The sequence below is a fragment of the Rhinolophus sinicus genome, linkage group LG03 (genome assembly GCF_036562045.2).
Source record: "Rhinolophus sinicus isolate RSC01 linkage group LG03, ASM3656204v1, whole genome shotgun sequence".
Classification (NCBI taxonomy): Eukaryota; Metazoa; Chordata; class Mammalia; order Chiroptera; family Rhinolophidae; genus Rhinolophus; species Rhinolophus sinicus.
Genome location: NC_133753.1, coordinates 135,384,405 through 135,401,224, shown reverse-complemented (window position 1 = coordinate 135,401,224; position 16,820 = coordinate 135,384,405). Strand labels below are relative to the sequence as shown.

The window sequence follows — 16,820 nt, the reverse complement described above, 5'->3', positions numbered from 1 at the left end:
TAAGCAATGTATTTTGTAAATATTTATTTTCAGAGCTGCAACAACAAGAAAGAAAATAGGATTTCTGCTTAGAGTAAATGGGAGCAGACAAAATTGTTAGGAAGATTGGGCACCTTCTGTTTTAGATATGACTAGTGATTTAGGGAGATGACAGATACTTTCTAAAATGATTAACCAATGTATGTGAAAATATTTCACACATAATCAAGGAGCTTAATATTGTTGCTTTATTAGAATTGAAAGTACAATATGTATATTTGAATTATTAGATTTTTAAAAAAAATTTAGGTTTCCTGATAATTGATTTTCTCCTCCTTTATAGTTTTCTTGACACATGCTGTAAATACTATCTGTTATTTAACCTCAAGTTTATTTTATGGAGTTAATTCAGCACTTGAGCCCCCCGAAACCCCAAAAACTTCACAAATATGTGATGGAATAGCATTGTTTGCTCCCATTCACACCAGTAAAAATTTGTCATTTTCATGCTAGCAATGGAAAAACCTCAACATCAATATTGTTTTAATTATTTACATGTTCTGAGGCAAGACTGTGGAACCAAAGCTTTTCCAGACTTCCTTGATTAATTTTCTGTGCAGTACCAAATGTGAAATTATCAAGGAGACCACGGCACATCAAAAGATAGAGATTGCCCTAAACCAGACCCTCATCTCTTTGGGTTGAGAAGTGCCTCATTTGCTAGATGGAGATGAAGTAGCTTTAGTGAAGTCTGCTATGCTTCCTTTCCTTTTGATGTAGCATCAAAGCTGGTTTAGTGCTGTAGTCTGAGATTCTGAATAAATTTTCATCCTGTTGGGTCAGTCTTGGGAGCATCTGAAAATATCCAGAGGTACAAATGACAAAGCCCAGACCCAGCTGTGTGAGCAGCTCCACCATTAGCAGCTATAATCCTGGGCTCTCATGAAGCACTTAAAACCAGCACAATGCTGTGTGTGTGCACTCACAGTGATGAAAGTGCCTGTGCAAAGAAAGGAAGAATCATTAATAACCCAGGCTGCTATTTATACTTTAGTTCTTAATCCTCAGGTAAGAGGTTCTGCCGCTTAGTAGACATCCACAATGAAAAGCTGCTTTGCCTTTCACAAGGATATTTTAAAATGACACCTTTTCCTTCACTTTTCCCATCAGATGGTCTAGTTTTAATTTTTTTTTAGAGCCATCACTAAAACCAGGTATATAGCTTTACTTACATGAATACGCTTGGGAATCAAAGAGTAAACTAAGCTATCATAACTTACGTGAGTTTTCTTTGCTGGGGACATTAGACTGTCACCAGTTATGTTACATACACTGTAAGCATCTTAAGACATATATTTACCAACAAATCAAGCCAGGGACCCCATCTTTATAGAAGGGACCTGTTTTCTTGGAAGAGAGACGCCTGGCAGTGGGGCAGGGGTAGACAGGCACAGAGAAGTGCTGAGAGCCAGAGAGCTGGGAAAAGAGCGCCCACCAAGGATTGGCAGTCCAGTGCCTCCCACCCACCCTGCCCATCTCCTGGTGAAAGTCCCAGGAGCGTATGGAAGTCTTAAGGGCAGCGTTGGGGCCACACTCCAGTGGCTGACTTGATCTGGCCAACTAGTGACTAATTCAGATTTACGTTTTAACAGAGTGACGACAAAGAACTCGACGATGCCCTGGATGAACTTTCTGACAGGCTAGGACACAGGCAGCCTGATCCAGATGAGGACAAACCAATGAAGGACAAAGTCAAGGTACAAGAAAAAAAGAAGTGAAATTTTAAGATTTTTTTTTTTTTTAATAGCATCGACTACCCTACCTTCCACACAAAAGGAAAAAATACCACTTCTTTGTCTGGACTTAATGAACAGTTGGATAACTTAGGTCTCATTTTTTCCTTTCTGTGGTCTACCTTGCATTTTTTTACTTCCTCGGTGAGGACTATTCTGTCACAGATTAAGGCAAATGTCCTGTTTGTGAGACTAAACCTTGTTATGATGGAAAAGCACAGCTCTGCTTTAATTTTATTCTCTTCCCACATTAACTTTTCTTGGTTTTATCTGGTAGTAAAGACATCATATATATGATACACGTACATGTGCATTTTTTAGGTTGACATGCTCTGTGCATGTAGTGGCAGAGCTCACCTAGCTGGCAGAGGTTTCCCGAGCAGCCTTCTCTGCCGTCATTACTACTGATGCATGCAAACTCCAAAAGAAAGAGTTGATGAGTTCAGCATTGTCCAGAGGTGTGTCTACAAGGCACAAACTGTGAATTCTACATATCTTATACAACATGTATAAGTCCTTATTTATACTTAATGTGCAATATTCAACTATCCATTTGGCTTGGAACCAGGAAGTAACTGACCAGCCAAATCGATATCCCAAAGACAGTGCATTTCAAAGAATCATTAGGTCATGATTCTGTCATTGTCATAGGAATACTGATGTGAACTTAACCTGTATTTGAAAAACAAAATTATAGTGATGCAGAAAAATTAAATGTAAAGCCCCCTTTACCCCTCCCTTAGGGGCGAGTTAGTGTCACTGAATCTGTGACAGAGAGACCAACCATGCCCGTGGAAGTGGGGATGCTGGCAGGTAGGGGCTGCTTACTCCATGACAGGTATTTCCTCACCTGTAACACAAGCAGTCAGCATGTCCATTCAGATTTGCTGTGTGTCCTGGTCTTTTAGGGTTGCTTAGCAATAGCCAAAGTGGTAACTGTTACCTTTCTGAATGCCAAGATATGGTGACTTGACTTTATATGAAAAGTGAAACTCACAGAAAAAGATATTTTACACCCTTGGGTTTTATCTCCTTACCTGGTTTCTGAGGATAATTATTTAATCGTTCATTTTAAATGCAGGTAGAAAATTCACAGATGTGGATGGACTTATAGAAGCACATGGGTTTACATTTTTTTTCATCAACCAGTAGTCTGTTCAAGTCATCCGTTTTGTTCTTCTGCTGCATTTCAGAATGCATTCTCTGAGGGAGGAAAGGAATATTAATCCTATCTGTTCAATGTTTACAGGAGAAGGTTAAAGCTGAACATAGAGATAAGCTGGGAGAAAGAGATGACACTATTCCACCTGAATACAGACACCTCTTGGATAAAGATAAGGTAAATGAAGGCAAATGTCTAGATTGGATATCGACAACAAAGCTTTTTCAATGCAGACCTCACTTGAAATGAATAGGAGGTACATTTTAACAATTGCATAAATATGTAATGTGACAATTTCTTATGTGTCCCCAATGAGCCAGCTGTCTAGGATTCTGTTTAATATGTATTTGAGCCAATGTCATTTTATGTCTTATGCTGGGCACAGTGGCATAAAGTGAGTTGAATAATGTCACTCACAGATGCTTAACAAGGATTCCGAGGTACGTACACAGATGAATTCTTTGTGAGAAAGGGCTATAAAAAAGATTTGCAATCGTAACTAAAGCAGTCTCTGTTAAAGGAGAACAGTAAAAGAGCTAGTATTGAAATAATTAATAGGGCAAATAAGGCACCTCCAAGACCTGGGGTCCCCCTTTCTTCCTTCTTCTACACCACCACCAGCACTGTTGAGTGAAGGCAGACAAAAACCATATTCCCTATTTCTATATCTAAGTGTACTCTGTCAAAAAGTCATGGCCTTTTGTCTCTAACACAGAAGCCAGTTTTTCTTAGGTCAGACTTGCCTGTACCTCACCCCTTCCTATTTGGCTCCTAGTTGCAAGTCAATTAGATGATGAAGAGCCCTTTCCAGTCCTGTTCATCAGATAAAAACACGGAAGTCCAAATTACATCCTTCATTCTGTACTTTATTTGGCAGGTTTGATGGCTCCCTGGATTAAAGAGTGTTACCAGCGTCAGTGTCTCCTCTTACAGGAATCAATTCTCCTTGCCTTTGTTCAGTATTCCTTAAACCAGCAATTCTGCATCCTTCTGGAAGCCTCCCTGCTTTGATAGTACCACCTGACCCTGCTTGTACTTATAATCCTGACTGAGAAAAACCTAACGTATCTGTAGATGGTTCCAGTGCCTCAAATCCTGAAATATAAGCTAGAGTAAATAGGACATAAAAACACCTTACTTTTTGTAACATTTTAAGTAGAATTATAAGACATGATAGCAGAAAGTTCCTAAATAATTAGTGTTTCTTTCACTGCCAGGGCTAGACACTCACTCTTGCATTTTCCCCAAGGCTTCTGAAATGGTTATAGGATAGTAATTAAGCAAAGCTGGTGGAAAAATAGTAGGAACCCAGGTTGACCAGTTATTGCAAATATATACTCCCTTTTCCCAAGTCATTAGATAATATAGATGATATAAACACTGACTACACCTAAATAAACCTTTACAAAGATTTATGTCTAAACAATAGTCTGCTTTGTTTCTTAGGGCAAACCAATGGCACCAACGAAACCCAAGGAACCAAAGGTAAATCTCATAGCTGCATGTTTCTATGAAGACTTTTTTTTTTTTAAATGCTAGCTGCAACTTTAACAATTTAGAAATCTAAAATTTATTGAATGCTTACCCTGTGCATGGTATGATGCCAAGTGCATGTAAAAGTGTATTATTATTTCTCTTTCATTTAATCTTCCCAAGAGAGCCCTTCAAGATAGGCGGTTCCATTTTCCAGATTAGAAGAATTGAGGCTCAGAGAACACTAAGCAACTTGTGTTACTATAAAAGAGTAGAAGGAAATAAAGCTGTCAAGATTTTCCTGTTTTAATATTTCCTTTATAATACATTAGTTTGTTAGGAAAAGAATTTTTTAATAAACATCTTTTATTTTCAGTGCTGTGGGAAAATGAGCCCTACAGCATTTTTGCCTTGTGCATCTTTACTGATGGTTATTTCTCTTAATATCTCAGAAACCTGAAGATGACCACGACCCCATTGATGCCCTTTCAGGGGATTTTGACAGCTGTCCTTCAACGACAGAAAACACAGCAAAGGTATGATGCTTTTTCGTATTGACTTTCTTTGAATGGTGTACACATATATAATTTTGACTGTAACATGAATTCAGCGATGCCAAACAGAAGAAAAAATGTAATTCCACTATGCCACAAACACTGCTTTCTATAGTTCTTATCTTTTCCCATATGTACGTTTTATAGTTAAATTCCATATATAATACATCATGTCATAAATGTTTTCCATGTTGCTTCCCCATTACCATCATTGTTGATTGCCACACTATACTATCGTACAATAATGCTTTGTCTGTTCCTTTAAATGAAAGCAGTCCCTAACGACACCCACCTTCTCATGCCCGTGGCCCTGGTGTTTCCTCCCCAGCTGGCTGACTCTCCTACTCAGCCCTCATGTCCCAGTTCAACCATCCACTTTTTCAGGAAGACTTCTCTTACCACTGCTCCCCTCCCTGGCCACGGTTGGAAGCCTCTCCTCTGTGCTTCCCTGCCCTCTGGGTTACCTACAGTCATGTGTGTATTGCACTACTGAGCTGTGTACTTTACACAGTCATGAAGCGTCTTTTACCTCCGTGCTCAGCATTAGCAGAACGCCTGGTATATAGCAGGTGCTCAAAACAATTATTAGTGAATGAAAAAAATAGTGTATAACTTAGCAAGTAAGTGTGTGACATTTTACCTATAAATTACACCCCTCCATAAATCAAGTAGAAGAAACAGTGAAATGAGTGTCCTTCATTGTTATTTTCAGAAGAATTAACACTTACAGCTCTGTTTGCTCTTACCGTGGCTGTTATTAAGCATACCTCCCAATCACCGATTTGTCAGTCCTTCCCATATTGGGTGACTTCATTTCCGGTCTGCCTCCGCATCCTAGTTCTCTTGGAAAATCACAAATAATGCCTTTTTGGGAAATGGACTTTCTTTTTAAATATATCTTCCCCCAGCTGTCTGGTGGTGGTCGCCAGTGTTACATTTCTCTTCCATAACACTAAAAACAGTGTCTTATTCTTACTCTGTTGGCACATAAAACCAGTCCTAAGAGGAACAAGCTCTGTTTTGATGAGAAAAATAAGGTCTGGGTGAATCATACATCGTGGAAATTGGCAGAGCATCCGTGTGACCCACATTTTCCTCATCTTTATCCTTTTCACTTCCTACCTGAATCACTTCTGTGTACAATTCACCATTGTTCCAAAAAAATCATGACTAAACCCCCCAGAGTTTTCCATTATTTAATTCCATTATTCCAAAATTTAAATAAAGTATATAATTTTCATGTTGTGGTAGAAAGTAGAACTAAGGCTAATGATATCTCTAGGCTACTAAAAGAATAGATTTGATTGCAGCCGCTCCTTACTTGCGAGATGGATTAATGACAGCAACAGCCTCATTACCTGTTGTTGGCTTTAGGACAAAGACAAGAAGAAGAAGAAGGCTACTTCCGTCTCCAAAGCACCCAAGAATGGGGGAAAAGCAAAGGATTCTGCAAAGGTAAACAGGGCAGTAAATATATTACAAATTAGTTTAGCAGTTGCATGAAGTGGCATTTATCCTTTCAGTCATTTAATTTCTGATTGGTATCTATTTAGCATAACATAATTTAACCATTAAGTGCTATCTATCCCCTAGCCTGTCTTGGTATAGAAATTGAAGTTTTAAAGTTTTTTTGGTTGTTTTTTTAACTAACGGGTACTTTAGAAATATAAATGAACATTCTTAACACAATTGTTGAAACACCACCAGAGTCCTATGCTGCTCTGGAGAGTATTGTACAAAGTCTGGATGAGGCCTCTGTGATTTTATGGTGCCCAGTGTCCCATAAGCTATCTGTGCTGGCCCCATGCTAGGCTGTCTTCCCTTCCCCAGAGCTCATGCTCTTCACACTCCCTTCTAGCCACATGCCCCCAGTGTCTGCAGATAGCCTTGCCTGCTACTTCAAAGAGAAAAATGGAGGTCACTCTGCAGAAAATCCCTAAGGTCTCCTTCCCACTTAGCCACTGACAAACCCTTTTCCCTTCTGTCAGCAATCAATAATCAACTCTCTCCAACATTTCCAATCTCTTCGCCTTAGTTAAAACTTTAGTAGCCCTTCTACTACCCTCTTTCCCTCTATCCCTTCACCTCCTTGAAAGATCCAAGATTTTGCTTCTTCTTCTTCAGCTCTAGCAGCAGTGACATGCCGGTTGCTGTATCGTTAACTCGTCCTTAGTTTACTTGATCTCTCATTAGCACGCTTGTGGGCCTTAGAATTGATGCTGTAATGGATTGAGAGTTTGGGGAATGTTTAAACCTTCACCTCTCCAAAGACTCAGACCACCACTTGCAACTGCACATTTTTACTCGGATAATGCATTGACAGTACAGGTTCATATACTGCATTTCATTAAATCTTAATTGCCACCGATTATAAAATAAACTTACTTTATAAATCATTAAAGAAAAAACTCAATTTTATTATGATACGCAGCATGCTGTTCATTGTAAGAAGCATTGCAAATTGAGACATCTTAAAATTGGGGGTGAGGGGTGGGGTGCACAACCTGAGAATGTGGTTTATATAAATTTTAGAATGTATAAGTAGTATATAGAATTATGGAAGATCTTTGAGTTTCTATGATCAAAAATAGAAACTCATTAGACACCACCTGGGAAGGAGGACTTTTAGTATATAATTTTTCAGGTTGCTGCAGAAAGTAGAACTAAGGCTAATGGGTAGAAGCTACAGGTTCTGATTTCTTAGAATTGGACATTAATGGAAATTGGATTAGAGAGAGAACTTCTGGACCCCTTCCGATTTCTATATCATGATTTAGATGGTTATTACTGTGATCGCCTAACTATAATGAGAAATTAATGGTACAGCTTTAAAAACAATAGTCCAACTCCACCAAAACTCTTTAAAACAAGATAGTTCCAATTCAAGATGGCAACATAGGGGGAGCCTGAACTCACCTCCTGCTGTGGACACACTGAATCTGCAGCTACACGTGGAACAATTTCCTTTGAAAAGAAATCCAGAGTAGCTGAGTGACTCCTACTCATCAGTAAACAAGAAAAAAAACCTCCCATCAAAGCAGGTAGAAGAGGCTGAGACAATCTTGCCATAAACCTTACCCCTAACATGGCAACCCACAATCAGGAGGGAATGCAAAAGCTGGAGCTTCTCCCTGAAGAACTAAGTTTGAAGCCCACATCTGGAACCCCAACTTTTGAGACAAGCCCCCAAAATATTTAGCTTTGAAAGCCAACAAGACTCACATCCACCAGACCCACAATGCTACAGTGAACTGATAAAATGGTTCTTAACGGGCTGGCACGCCTGGACTTAGCCACAGAGCTCAGCATAAAGGCAGTTGATCAAGAGGCTCCCAGACTTTCTGTGAAAAAGGCTTAATGGTTTATCTTGTCAGCTGGAGGGACAGGCATCTAATTTAACACACACCTAGAGATCTGCTGAAATACTTACCAGGGACGGAGGCTGCTGGCTGCCATCTTCGCGCTCTGCTTCACTCCAGCTTGCCGATACTTCCTGGAAAGGCGCTCGTACCCTCCTCTCGTACCCCGATATTTGCAGCTGCTGTTAGGGCAACACCTCTAGCTCTGGTGTCCAGTGGGACTTAAGGTTTGCAGTCCCACAGGACTATATACACATCTATTTGCACACTTTAGAAGCCAGACTTTCACACAGCAGCTTTCAATCAGCCTGAACGTAGGTGCTGACTGAGATCCTCCCCACTTTGGGACACTTACAGATCTCAGCACATCCTCAACTACTGGGAGCCACGAAAAATAAAATAGTCTTCTTGGACACATCACAAAGGTTTGAGAGACAACCAAGAGCTAGGACAATATGGAATGATAGGCTGCATCTGCTACACAAGGACACTCCTTCAAGCCTGGAAGAGGAGGCAGCTGTTTTATCTAAAGCACAGAATCCAACACCAAGTGTCAAGGAAAATGAAGAAACAGAGTAGTGTGTTTCAAATGAAACAACAAATTAAAGTCACAGGAAAATTCCATAATTTAATGGAGGTAAACGATTTACCTGATAAAGAGTTCAAAATAATGGTCACAAAGATGCTCACTGAACTCCATGAGACGCACAAAGGAGAAGAATGGATGAACACAGAACTTCAACAAAGACATAGGAAACTATAAGAAAGTACCAAATAGACGTCACAGAGCTGAAGAATATAATCACTGAACTGAAATATACACTGGAGAGGTTCAGCAGCACACTAGATGAAGAAGATCAAAAGAAAGGACAGTGGGAGTCAACCAGAGCAGCAAAAAGAATGGGGAATAAATGAAGATAGCTTAAGCAACTTATGGGACAGCAAATAGACCAACATTTGCATTATAAGGGTCCCAGAAGGAGAAGAGAGAAAGGGGCAGAAAACTTGTTTGAAGAAATGATGGCTGAAAACTTCCCTAACCTGGGGGAGGAAACAAGCATCCAGATCCAGAAAGCTCTGAGTTCCAAATAAGATGAACCCACAGAGACCCATACCAAAATATAATAGTAAAATGTTAAAGACAGGAATTTCAAAAGCAGCAAGAGAAAAACAACTTTTTATGTATAAGGGAACACCCATAAAACTGTCAGCAGATTTTTCAGCAGAAACTTTGCAGAGCAGAGGGCACAGTATATTCAAAATGCTGAAAGAAAATAAAACTTCCACTCAAGAATATTCTACCCAGCAAAGCTGTCATTCAGAATTAAAGGAGAGAGATAGTTTCCCAGATAAGCAAAAGCTAAAGGAGTTACAATTAAACTGGCCTTATAAGGAATGTTAAAGGGACTTACTTAAGGTGAAATGAAAGGGTACTAATAACAGGAAAACATGAAAGAACAAATCTCACTGGTAAAAATAAATGTATAGTAAAATTGAGATCAATCACTTATACAACTAGTATGAAAATTAAGAGACAAAAGAGGTAAAAAAATAACTACAGTAAAGGATACACAACATAAAGGGATGTAAAATGTGACATCACAAATATAAAATGTGGAGCTGAGGGTGTAAAAATGTAGGGCTTTCAAATGCATTCAAACTTAAGTTATCAACTTAAAATAGACTGTTATAAATATAACTTGTTATATGTAAACCTCATGGTAACCACACAGCTAAGCTGCATAGAAGATACACAAAAGGTTGAGAAAGAAATCTAAGCATACCACTACAATCATCAAATCAAAGAAATCAAGAAAAGGAACAGAGGAACTGCAAAACAACCATAGAATAAACAACAAAATGTCCATAAATATATACCTATCAATAATTGCTTTAAATGTAAATGGACTAAATTCTTCAATCAAAGGACATGGAGTGGCTGAATGGATAAAAAAACAAGACCCATCTATGTGATGCCTACAAGAGACTCACTTCAGATGTAAGAATACACACAGACTGAAAAGTGAAGGGATGGAAAAAGATATTCCATACAAATGGAAACCAAAAGAAATCTGGGGTAGCTACACTTAGACAAAATAGACTTTAAAACAGACTGTAACTGTGAGTGATGTCAGCATCATGGCCGCATGGGTCATTCTTTTTTCTCTCGCCTTTGATTTACAACTATTTGGACATCCGTAACCAAGCACAGGTGATTTTGCACAGCACACCAGGATACCTGAGGGATCATTCCATCTGTACGTTTGAAAATGGGTGGATTGGACCTTGGAGGAAGCTGCAGAGCCAAGGGAGTGGTGGCATAGGCAGTGGCAATCTTGCTGGCAGAGGAGGTGGTGGGTGAAGGAAGTGAGTGGGAATCTTCCCAGTCATACATGCTGCAGCTGGAGGGACCCATTACTCTCTCTGAGGAGAGACTGCAGTGCCTGGGGAGAGGGAAGGGAAAGGGAAGAAGAGAACTGAAGAGAATGCATTTCTTTCTGTCTGCCCTGATTACAGCAAGAGGTCCGCCAACAAACTTCTGGGGCTCCCCAACTTGAGGATCCCCGTTCGGGACTATGGGCACATCCAAAGCCCATGTGCTAAGCACACATCTCTCTCCACATTGCTGCCAACATTTTCCTTTTTTTAAACCAGCTTGTTTTTACAGGTAGCCTCCCAACTTTAGCAGCAAATCAGCTCTAGTAAGAGAAACCAAAAACTTGTGCTATAGCGCCACCTTCTGGAAAATAAAAGGCTTCTAAGTGCCAACCTGTTGAATAATTAGAATCAAAGCTTGACGTAAATAAGAAAGCCGTTTGCTACTTCAAATGCAATGGCAAAGGCACATTTCATCAAACACTGAAAAAATCACAGTGATACAGTATCACAAAAAAAGCCCCCACAATTTTCCAGCAACCAAACTCAAAGACATGAAATATTACCATCTAACTGAAAGAATTCAAAATAGCTGTTATGAAGAAATTCAACATCCAAGAAAACTCAGGCAATTAAATGAACTCAGGAATACAATTAATGAACAGGAGTACTTTACCAAAGAGACTGAAATTATAAGAACCACCAGAAAAATTCTGGAGTTGAAGAATTCACTAAGTGAGATGAAGAATATATTAGAAAAACATTGGAAATGGAGAAGAGTGAAGAAACATTAAGCAATCTGGAGGACAGAAATCTAGGAATGATTCAGGTGGATGAGGAGAGAGAACAGACTTTTTAAAAGTGGAGAAACCTTTTGAGAGATATCAGACTCCCATTATAAAAGCCAAGTAAGAATAATGGGTATACCAGAAGGTGAAATGGGGGAAGAGGGCATAGAGTTTACTTAAAAATATAATAGTTGAGAACTTCCCAAACCTGGGGAAGGAACTAGACATAAAAGTCCACGAAGCTAGTAGATCTTATTATATCAATGCACAATTCTTTCTCTAAGACATATTATAATGACACTGTCAAAAGTCAGTGATGAATTTGAAAGGCAGCCAGGTAGAACAAGAAAGTAACTTACAAAGGAACCCCATTAAGCTATCAGCAGAAACTCTGTACGCCAGGAGAGAGTGGACATATTCAACATATTGAAAAATAAAAATTCCCAGCCAAGAACACTCATCTGGCAAAGTTAGCCTTCAAATATGAAGGAGAAATGCTTTCTGAGAGAGACAAAAGCCAAGGGGGTTCACTACCACTACAACTGCTTTTCAAGAAATGCTGATAGGATTTCAAGCTGAAAAGCAAAAAGAAAAGTATACAAAATTTTGATTACAGTGATAGACAGTCAGAATTAGTAAACACTAACTCTATTTTAGAATAGTGTGTTAAGCAATTAAAAAGGTTAAAGATAAAGAGCATTAAAAATAACTACAGACAACTACTACAATTTCATAACAAATTTGCATCATGTGTCACGTCAAAAATATAAAAAGGGAAGAGTAAAAATATGGAACCTTTATAAGCAGATTAAGATAAGCTGCTATCAGGAGCAAAAGGACTATTTTATTAGATTTTGTTTTTGTAAACCTTATGGTAACCATAAAGCAGAAATCTAGAGCAGACACCAAATATTAAAAAAAGCGGGGGCAGGGGGGAGGGGTAGGAGAGAATTGGCAAATAAATCACCATCGAAAACTACCACCTTAAGGTAGACAGAAACAGAAGTAAAAGAAACGAAGATACAAAATAACCAGAAGGCAAAAGATAAAATGACAGTAATAAGTCCTTACATATCAATCATCCTAAATGTGAATGGATTGAACTCACCAATCAAAAAGCACAGAATTTCTGAAAGAATATAAAAAGACCCAACTATCTGCTTCCTACAGGAGACTCATTTTGGCTCTCAAGGAAAGTACGGAAGATAATTTTCCAAGCAAACAGAAACCAAAAGAAAGTGGATATAGACATACTTATATCAGACAAAAGATACAGATGCAAAAATTCTCAACAAAATATTAGCAAATCGAATTCAAGAACACACTAAAAAGATTATGCACCATGACCAAGTGGGATTTATCCCTGGGATGCAAGGACAGTTCAACATATACAAATCAATATCACCTAAATAAAAGATAAATATTACATGATCATTTCAGTAGATGCGGAAAATATCTTTTTGACAAAATACAGCATCCTTTCATGACAAAAACCCTTAAAAGATAGGGTGTAGAAGGAACATACCTCAACATAATTAAGTCCATATACAATAAACCAGGAAGTAACATTATACTCAGGAGAAAAATTGAAAGCTTTCCCTATGAGTATATTGTACATCTGAAACATATAATGATATTAACCAATGTTACCCCAGTAAATTTAATTGTAAAAAATAATTTAAAAAACCAACAACCAGTAAGTTACTGGCATAGAAACAGACACAGATCAATGTAGGAGAACAAAGTGACAAGAAATAAACCCACGCATATAAGGTCAGTTTATGACAAAGGAATCAAGAATATGTAATGGGAGAAAGGACAGTTCTTCAATAAGTATAGTGGTAGGAAAACTGGGCAGCCATGTGCAAAATGAAACTGGACCACTGTCTCACACCATCCACAAAAATGTAACTCAAAATGGATTAAAGACTTGAACATAAGACCAGAAACCATAAAACTCCTAGAAGAAAACATAGCAATAAGCTCTTTGACAGTGTTCTTAGCAGTGATTTTATGTATTTGACACCAGAAGCAAAGGCAACAAAAGCAAAAATAAGTGGGACTACATCAAACTAAAAAGCTTCTGTACAGTGAAGAAAACTATCACCAAATAAAAAGGCAGACTACTAAAAGAGAGAAAATGTTGGCAAATCATGTATCTGATAAGGGTTAATACCAAAATACAAAGAGAACTTACAATTTAATAGCAATAAAACCAAATAATCCAATTGAAAAACGGACAGAGGATCTGAATAGACGTTTTTCCAAAAAGACATACAGATGACCAACAGGTACATGTAAAGGTCTTCAGCATCACTAATCATTAGGGAAACGCAAATCAAAACCGCAATGAGGTATCACCTCATACCTGTTAGAATGGCTACTATGAAAAAGAAAAGAAACCATTTTTGACCAGGTTGTGGAGGAAAGGGAACCCTTGTACAATGTTGGTAGGAATATAAATTGGTGCAGCCAGTTTGGAAAACAGCATGGCAATTCCTCAAAAAAACTAAAAAGAGAACTACCATGTGATCTAGCAATTCAACTTCTGGGTATTTATCCAAAGAAAACGAAAACACTAATTTGAAGAGATATATGCACCCCTATGTTCATTTCAGTACTATTTACAATAGCCAAGATATAGGAGCAACGCAAGTGTCTGTCAATAAAAATGGAGAAAGAAGAGGTGGTACTACAGTGGAATACTACGCAGCCATAAAGAAGACTGAAATCATGCCTTTTGCAACAACATGGATGGACCTAAAGAGTATTATGCTAAGTGAAATAAATTAGAGAAAGACAACATATGATCTCACTTACATGTGGAATCTATGAAAAACAAGTTCATAGATTGGTGGTTGCCAGAAGCTGTGTGTGGATCAAATGGGTGAATGGGATCAAAAGGTCCAAAAGTCTAGTTATAAAATAAATGATGAATTATTTATAATACTCTATCGTATATTTTAAAGTTGCTAAGACAGTTGATTTTTAAAAGTTCTCATCACAAGAGAAAAATGTCTAACTGTATGGTGACATGTTAACTAAACTTACTGTGATGATCATTTCATAATATATACAAATATCAAATCATTATGTTGTATACCTGAAACTAATATTACATATCAATTATACCTCAATAAAAAATCAAGGTAGTGAAATCCATAAAGGATATAAGAAACCAGATTGATAATTAGTTGCTTATGCCATTAATCTCAAATAGATTTGCTTATTGTTTAATTTCAGTTGTACACAGTACATGATCAACCCATGAACAAAAAACAGCATAATAACCCTATGTGCTGAGTGGATTAGCTGGCCCACAATGTCCCCAAGCACAGAAAAGGATGGATCACCATGGGATAAATGAACAGTACCATCCTGCATTTTTTTTTTTTTTTCTTAAATTACCCTGGTCTTCGAAAAAAGTAAAAATTTAGAATCACTTAAGGTTATTTTTACCTTATAAACTTGAAGAGGAAGAACTCGGTGTTTTGGCTAAATGAAAAAAGATACTTAGGACCATCTCATTTTCCCCCACTAATTGCCATTTTTTGCCTCTTTAATTCTGAGAAACCCAGTTCCTCATAAGAATCTTCTGGTTGATCAGTTTTGATACATAATCTAGAAAAGAAAGAGCTCATTGATGGTTTTGCTTTCCCTTTTAGGCAAAGGAGGAAACTTCCAAGCCAAAAGCTGATGAAAAAAATACAAGTTAAAGTTCACATTTGGTAAGTTAGGTGTCTGTTGTAAATGAAATCAACCATACCTCCTTCTACCAACCTATGTGTTATAAGTGAGAGCAACTAAATCCACTTTTTGAGTAGTTCACGTTCCCTTTATACAATTGACATGAGACGCACATTGCAAAATCTATAGAGTAATTCCCTGGAAAAGCACTGGAGGGATGATTGTGCTACTGGAATGTTTAAAAACCTTAATCTTATAATTAAGAGCTCTTTAAAATATTAGGCCAGGCTCTTAAAGAAAATGACCATCTAAGTCTAGTTGACTCTTTGAAACCCAAATGCTCATGATTGCAGGTTACTGCAGCAAAGCAAAATCAGCATGTGTGTTACCCCTTATAGTGAAAGGTCCTTATGATATTGATATTACCCAAAGTGACAACACATGGTGGATGGGGAGAAGTACCCCTTAGGGTCTGGTGGAAATTACAGGGTTTTTGGAACAAGGCAAAGGAAAAGATTGACCACTTTTGTTCATCTTAGTTTTAGAAAGTAAAATAGTATGTCTGATTCTACTTTATATGACTGAAAAACTCTTATAGATGAGAACACCTGAGATCTATCTTGAGAGCTGGGCCCAACTTACTAACTTCAGAAAGAAGAGGTCTTATTCTAAGCCGTAAAAGCTTATAACTGCTTGCCAACCAAACTCTAAAGGAAATAAAAATGTAAATTAAATTGGTTAGGCATTCTCACCATGATCCACTTTTATTTCCTGTAAAGAGGGAGGTATACTGATTAAAACTGCTCCAAAGATTTTCCCCCAATTAAAAAATATGTATATTAATAATCCACTCTTACATTTACTGGTAGGAAATTCCTTCTTGTTATACAATGCTTTTGCTAAATGTTACATTTACTATGCCTGTAACCAAAAAAGAAATTCATATCAAGTAGTTCACCGGATTTTTTTTCATTGACTTTTTCAGGGTATCTGCATATAAAATCTTCAGCTGGTAAATGGTGACTTTTGAAGAACAAAAGGCTTTGACAACAGAAATTTTTCCGGGTGGCTAGACAGTGGTATTTGTTGAGTCTTTTGACATCCTAAACATTGGTTTGTTATTCTTTTCCTGGAAAGAAATTGAATTTGTCTGGTTCACCTGTGCTATATTGAACTGAGTATCGATAAACTTTGAATTTTTAAAAATTGCCTTCAGTTGGGAGAGAACTTTATATTTCTAAGAGATGTATCTGATCGTTTCTTAAAGCAATGCACACCAAATAAGGAAAAACCTTTGCAAACTTTTGCACATTCTACACACAGTGCCTGTAAATCTCATTAGTATTTTCGGTTTGCACTTAATTTTTATTGTTATTAGCATTTGGAAAACAGTGCTTTAAACATTCTTCAATGTTCTGATTTCTCCTTACCTCTTTCCTCTTTGGGCTTTTGAACTCTATTTGATGTTTCTTTGGGTTAAGAAGTCAAACATAAAATATTGTCCATTGGGCACATATCTCATCTTGGGCTAATAAATCAACAGTTGACCTGAACAGAACAGGAAGCACCACACCCCTTTTCGGGTTGAACTCTTCCTTGTCAGAGGTTAGGACTTCTGCACCTTATAGCCAGCACACAACACAGAGACG

At 37.8% G+C, this 16,820-nt stretch overlaps 1 protein-coding gene and 1 long non-coding RNA gene across 13 annotated transcripts in view; one reads left to right on the top strand and one right to left on the bottom strand.

Annotated features, from left to right (window-relative positions):
- The window catches only part of CAST (calpastatin), a 110,354-nt gene extending 93,973 nt beyond the window's left edge, over positions 1 to 16,381 (top strand). For all 8 annotated transcript variants that reach the window (XM_019727909.2, XM_019727906.2, XM_019727910.2 and 5 more), the window contains 7 exons: positions 1,632 to 1,736; positions 3,022 to 3,111; positions 4,381 to 4,419; positions 4,860 to 4,943; positions 6,336 to 6,416; positions 15,150 to 15,212; positions 16,157 to 16,381. In XM_019727909.2, coding sequence (XP_019583468.2) covers positions 1,632 to 1,736; positions 3,022 to 3,111; positions 4,381 to 4,419; positions 4,860 to 4,943; positions 6,336 to 6,416; positions 15,150 to 15,200 — 450 coding nt within the window. In that variant the 3' untranslated portion in view covers positions 15,201 to 15,212; positions 16,157 to 16,381. The remainder of the gene's footprint in view (positions 1 to 1,631; positions 1,737 to 3,021; positions 3,112 to 4,380; positions 4,420 to 4,859; positions 4,944 to 6,335; positions 6,417 to 15,149; positions 15,213 to 16,156) is intronic.
- Positions 3 to 6,964, bottom strand: LOC109445497 (uncharacterized). Of its 5 annotated transcripts, none has more exons than XR_012494984.1 (5): positions 6,320 to 6,964; positions 5,729 to 5,803; positions 4,520 to 4,668; positions 2,810 to 2,975; positions 3 to 979 (listed from the first exon to the last, which is right to left on the bottom strand). It is a non-coding gene; the product is annotated as an uncharacterized LOC109445497 (long non-coding RNA). The 5 variants fall into 5 exon arrangements; XR_012494986.1 differs by having other exon boundaries at positions 5,729 to 5,795; XR_012494983.1 differs by having other exon boundaries at positions 2,130 to 2,975; positions 4,520 to 5,803.
- Positions 16,382 to 16,820: the final 439 nt, after the last annotated feature.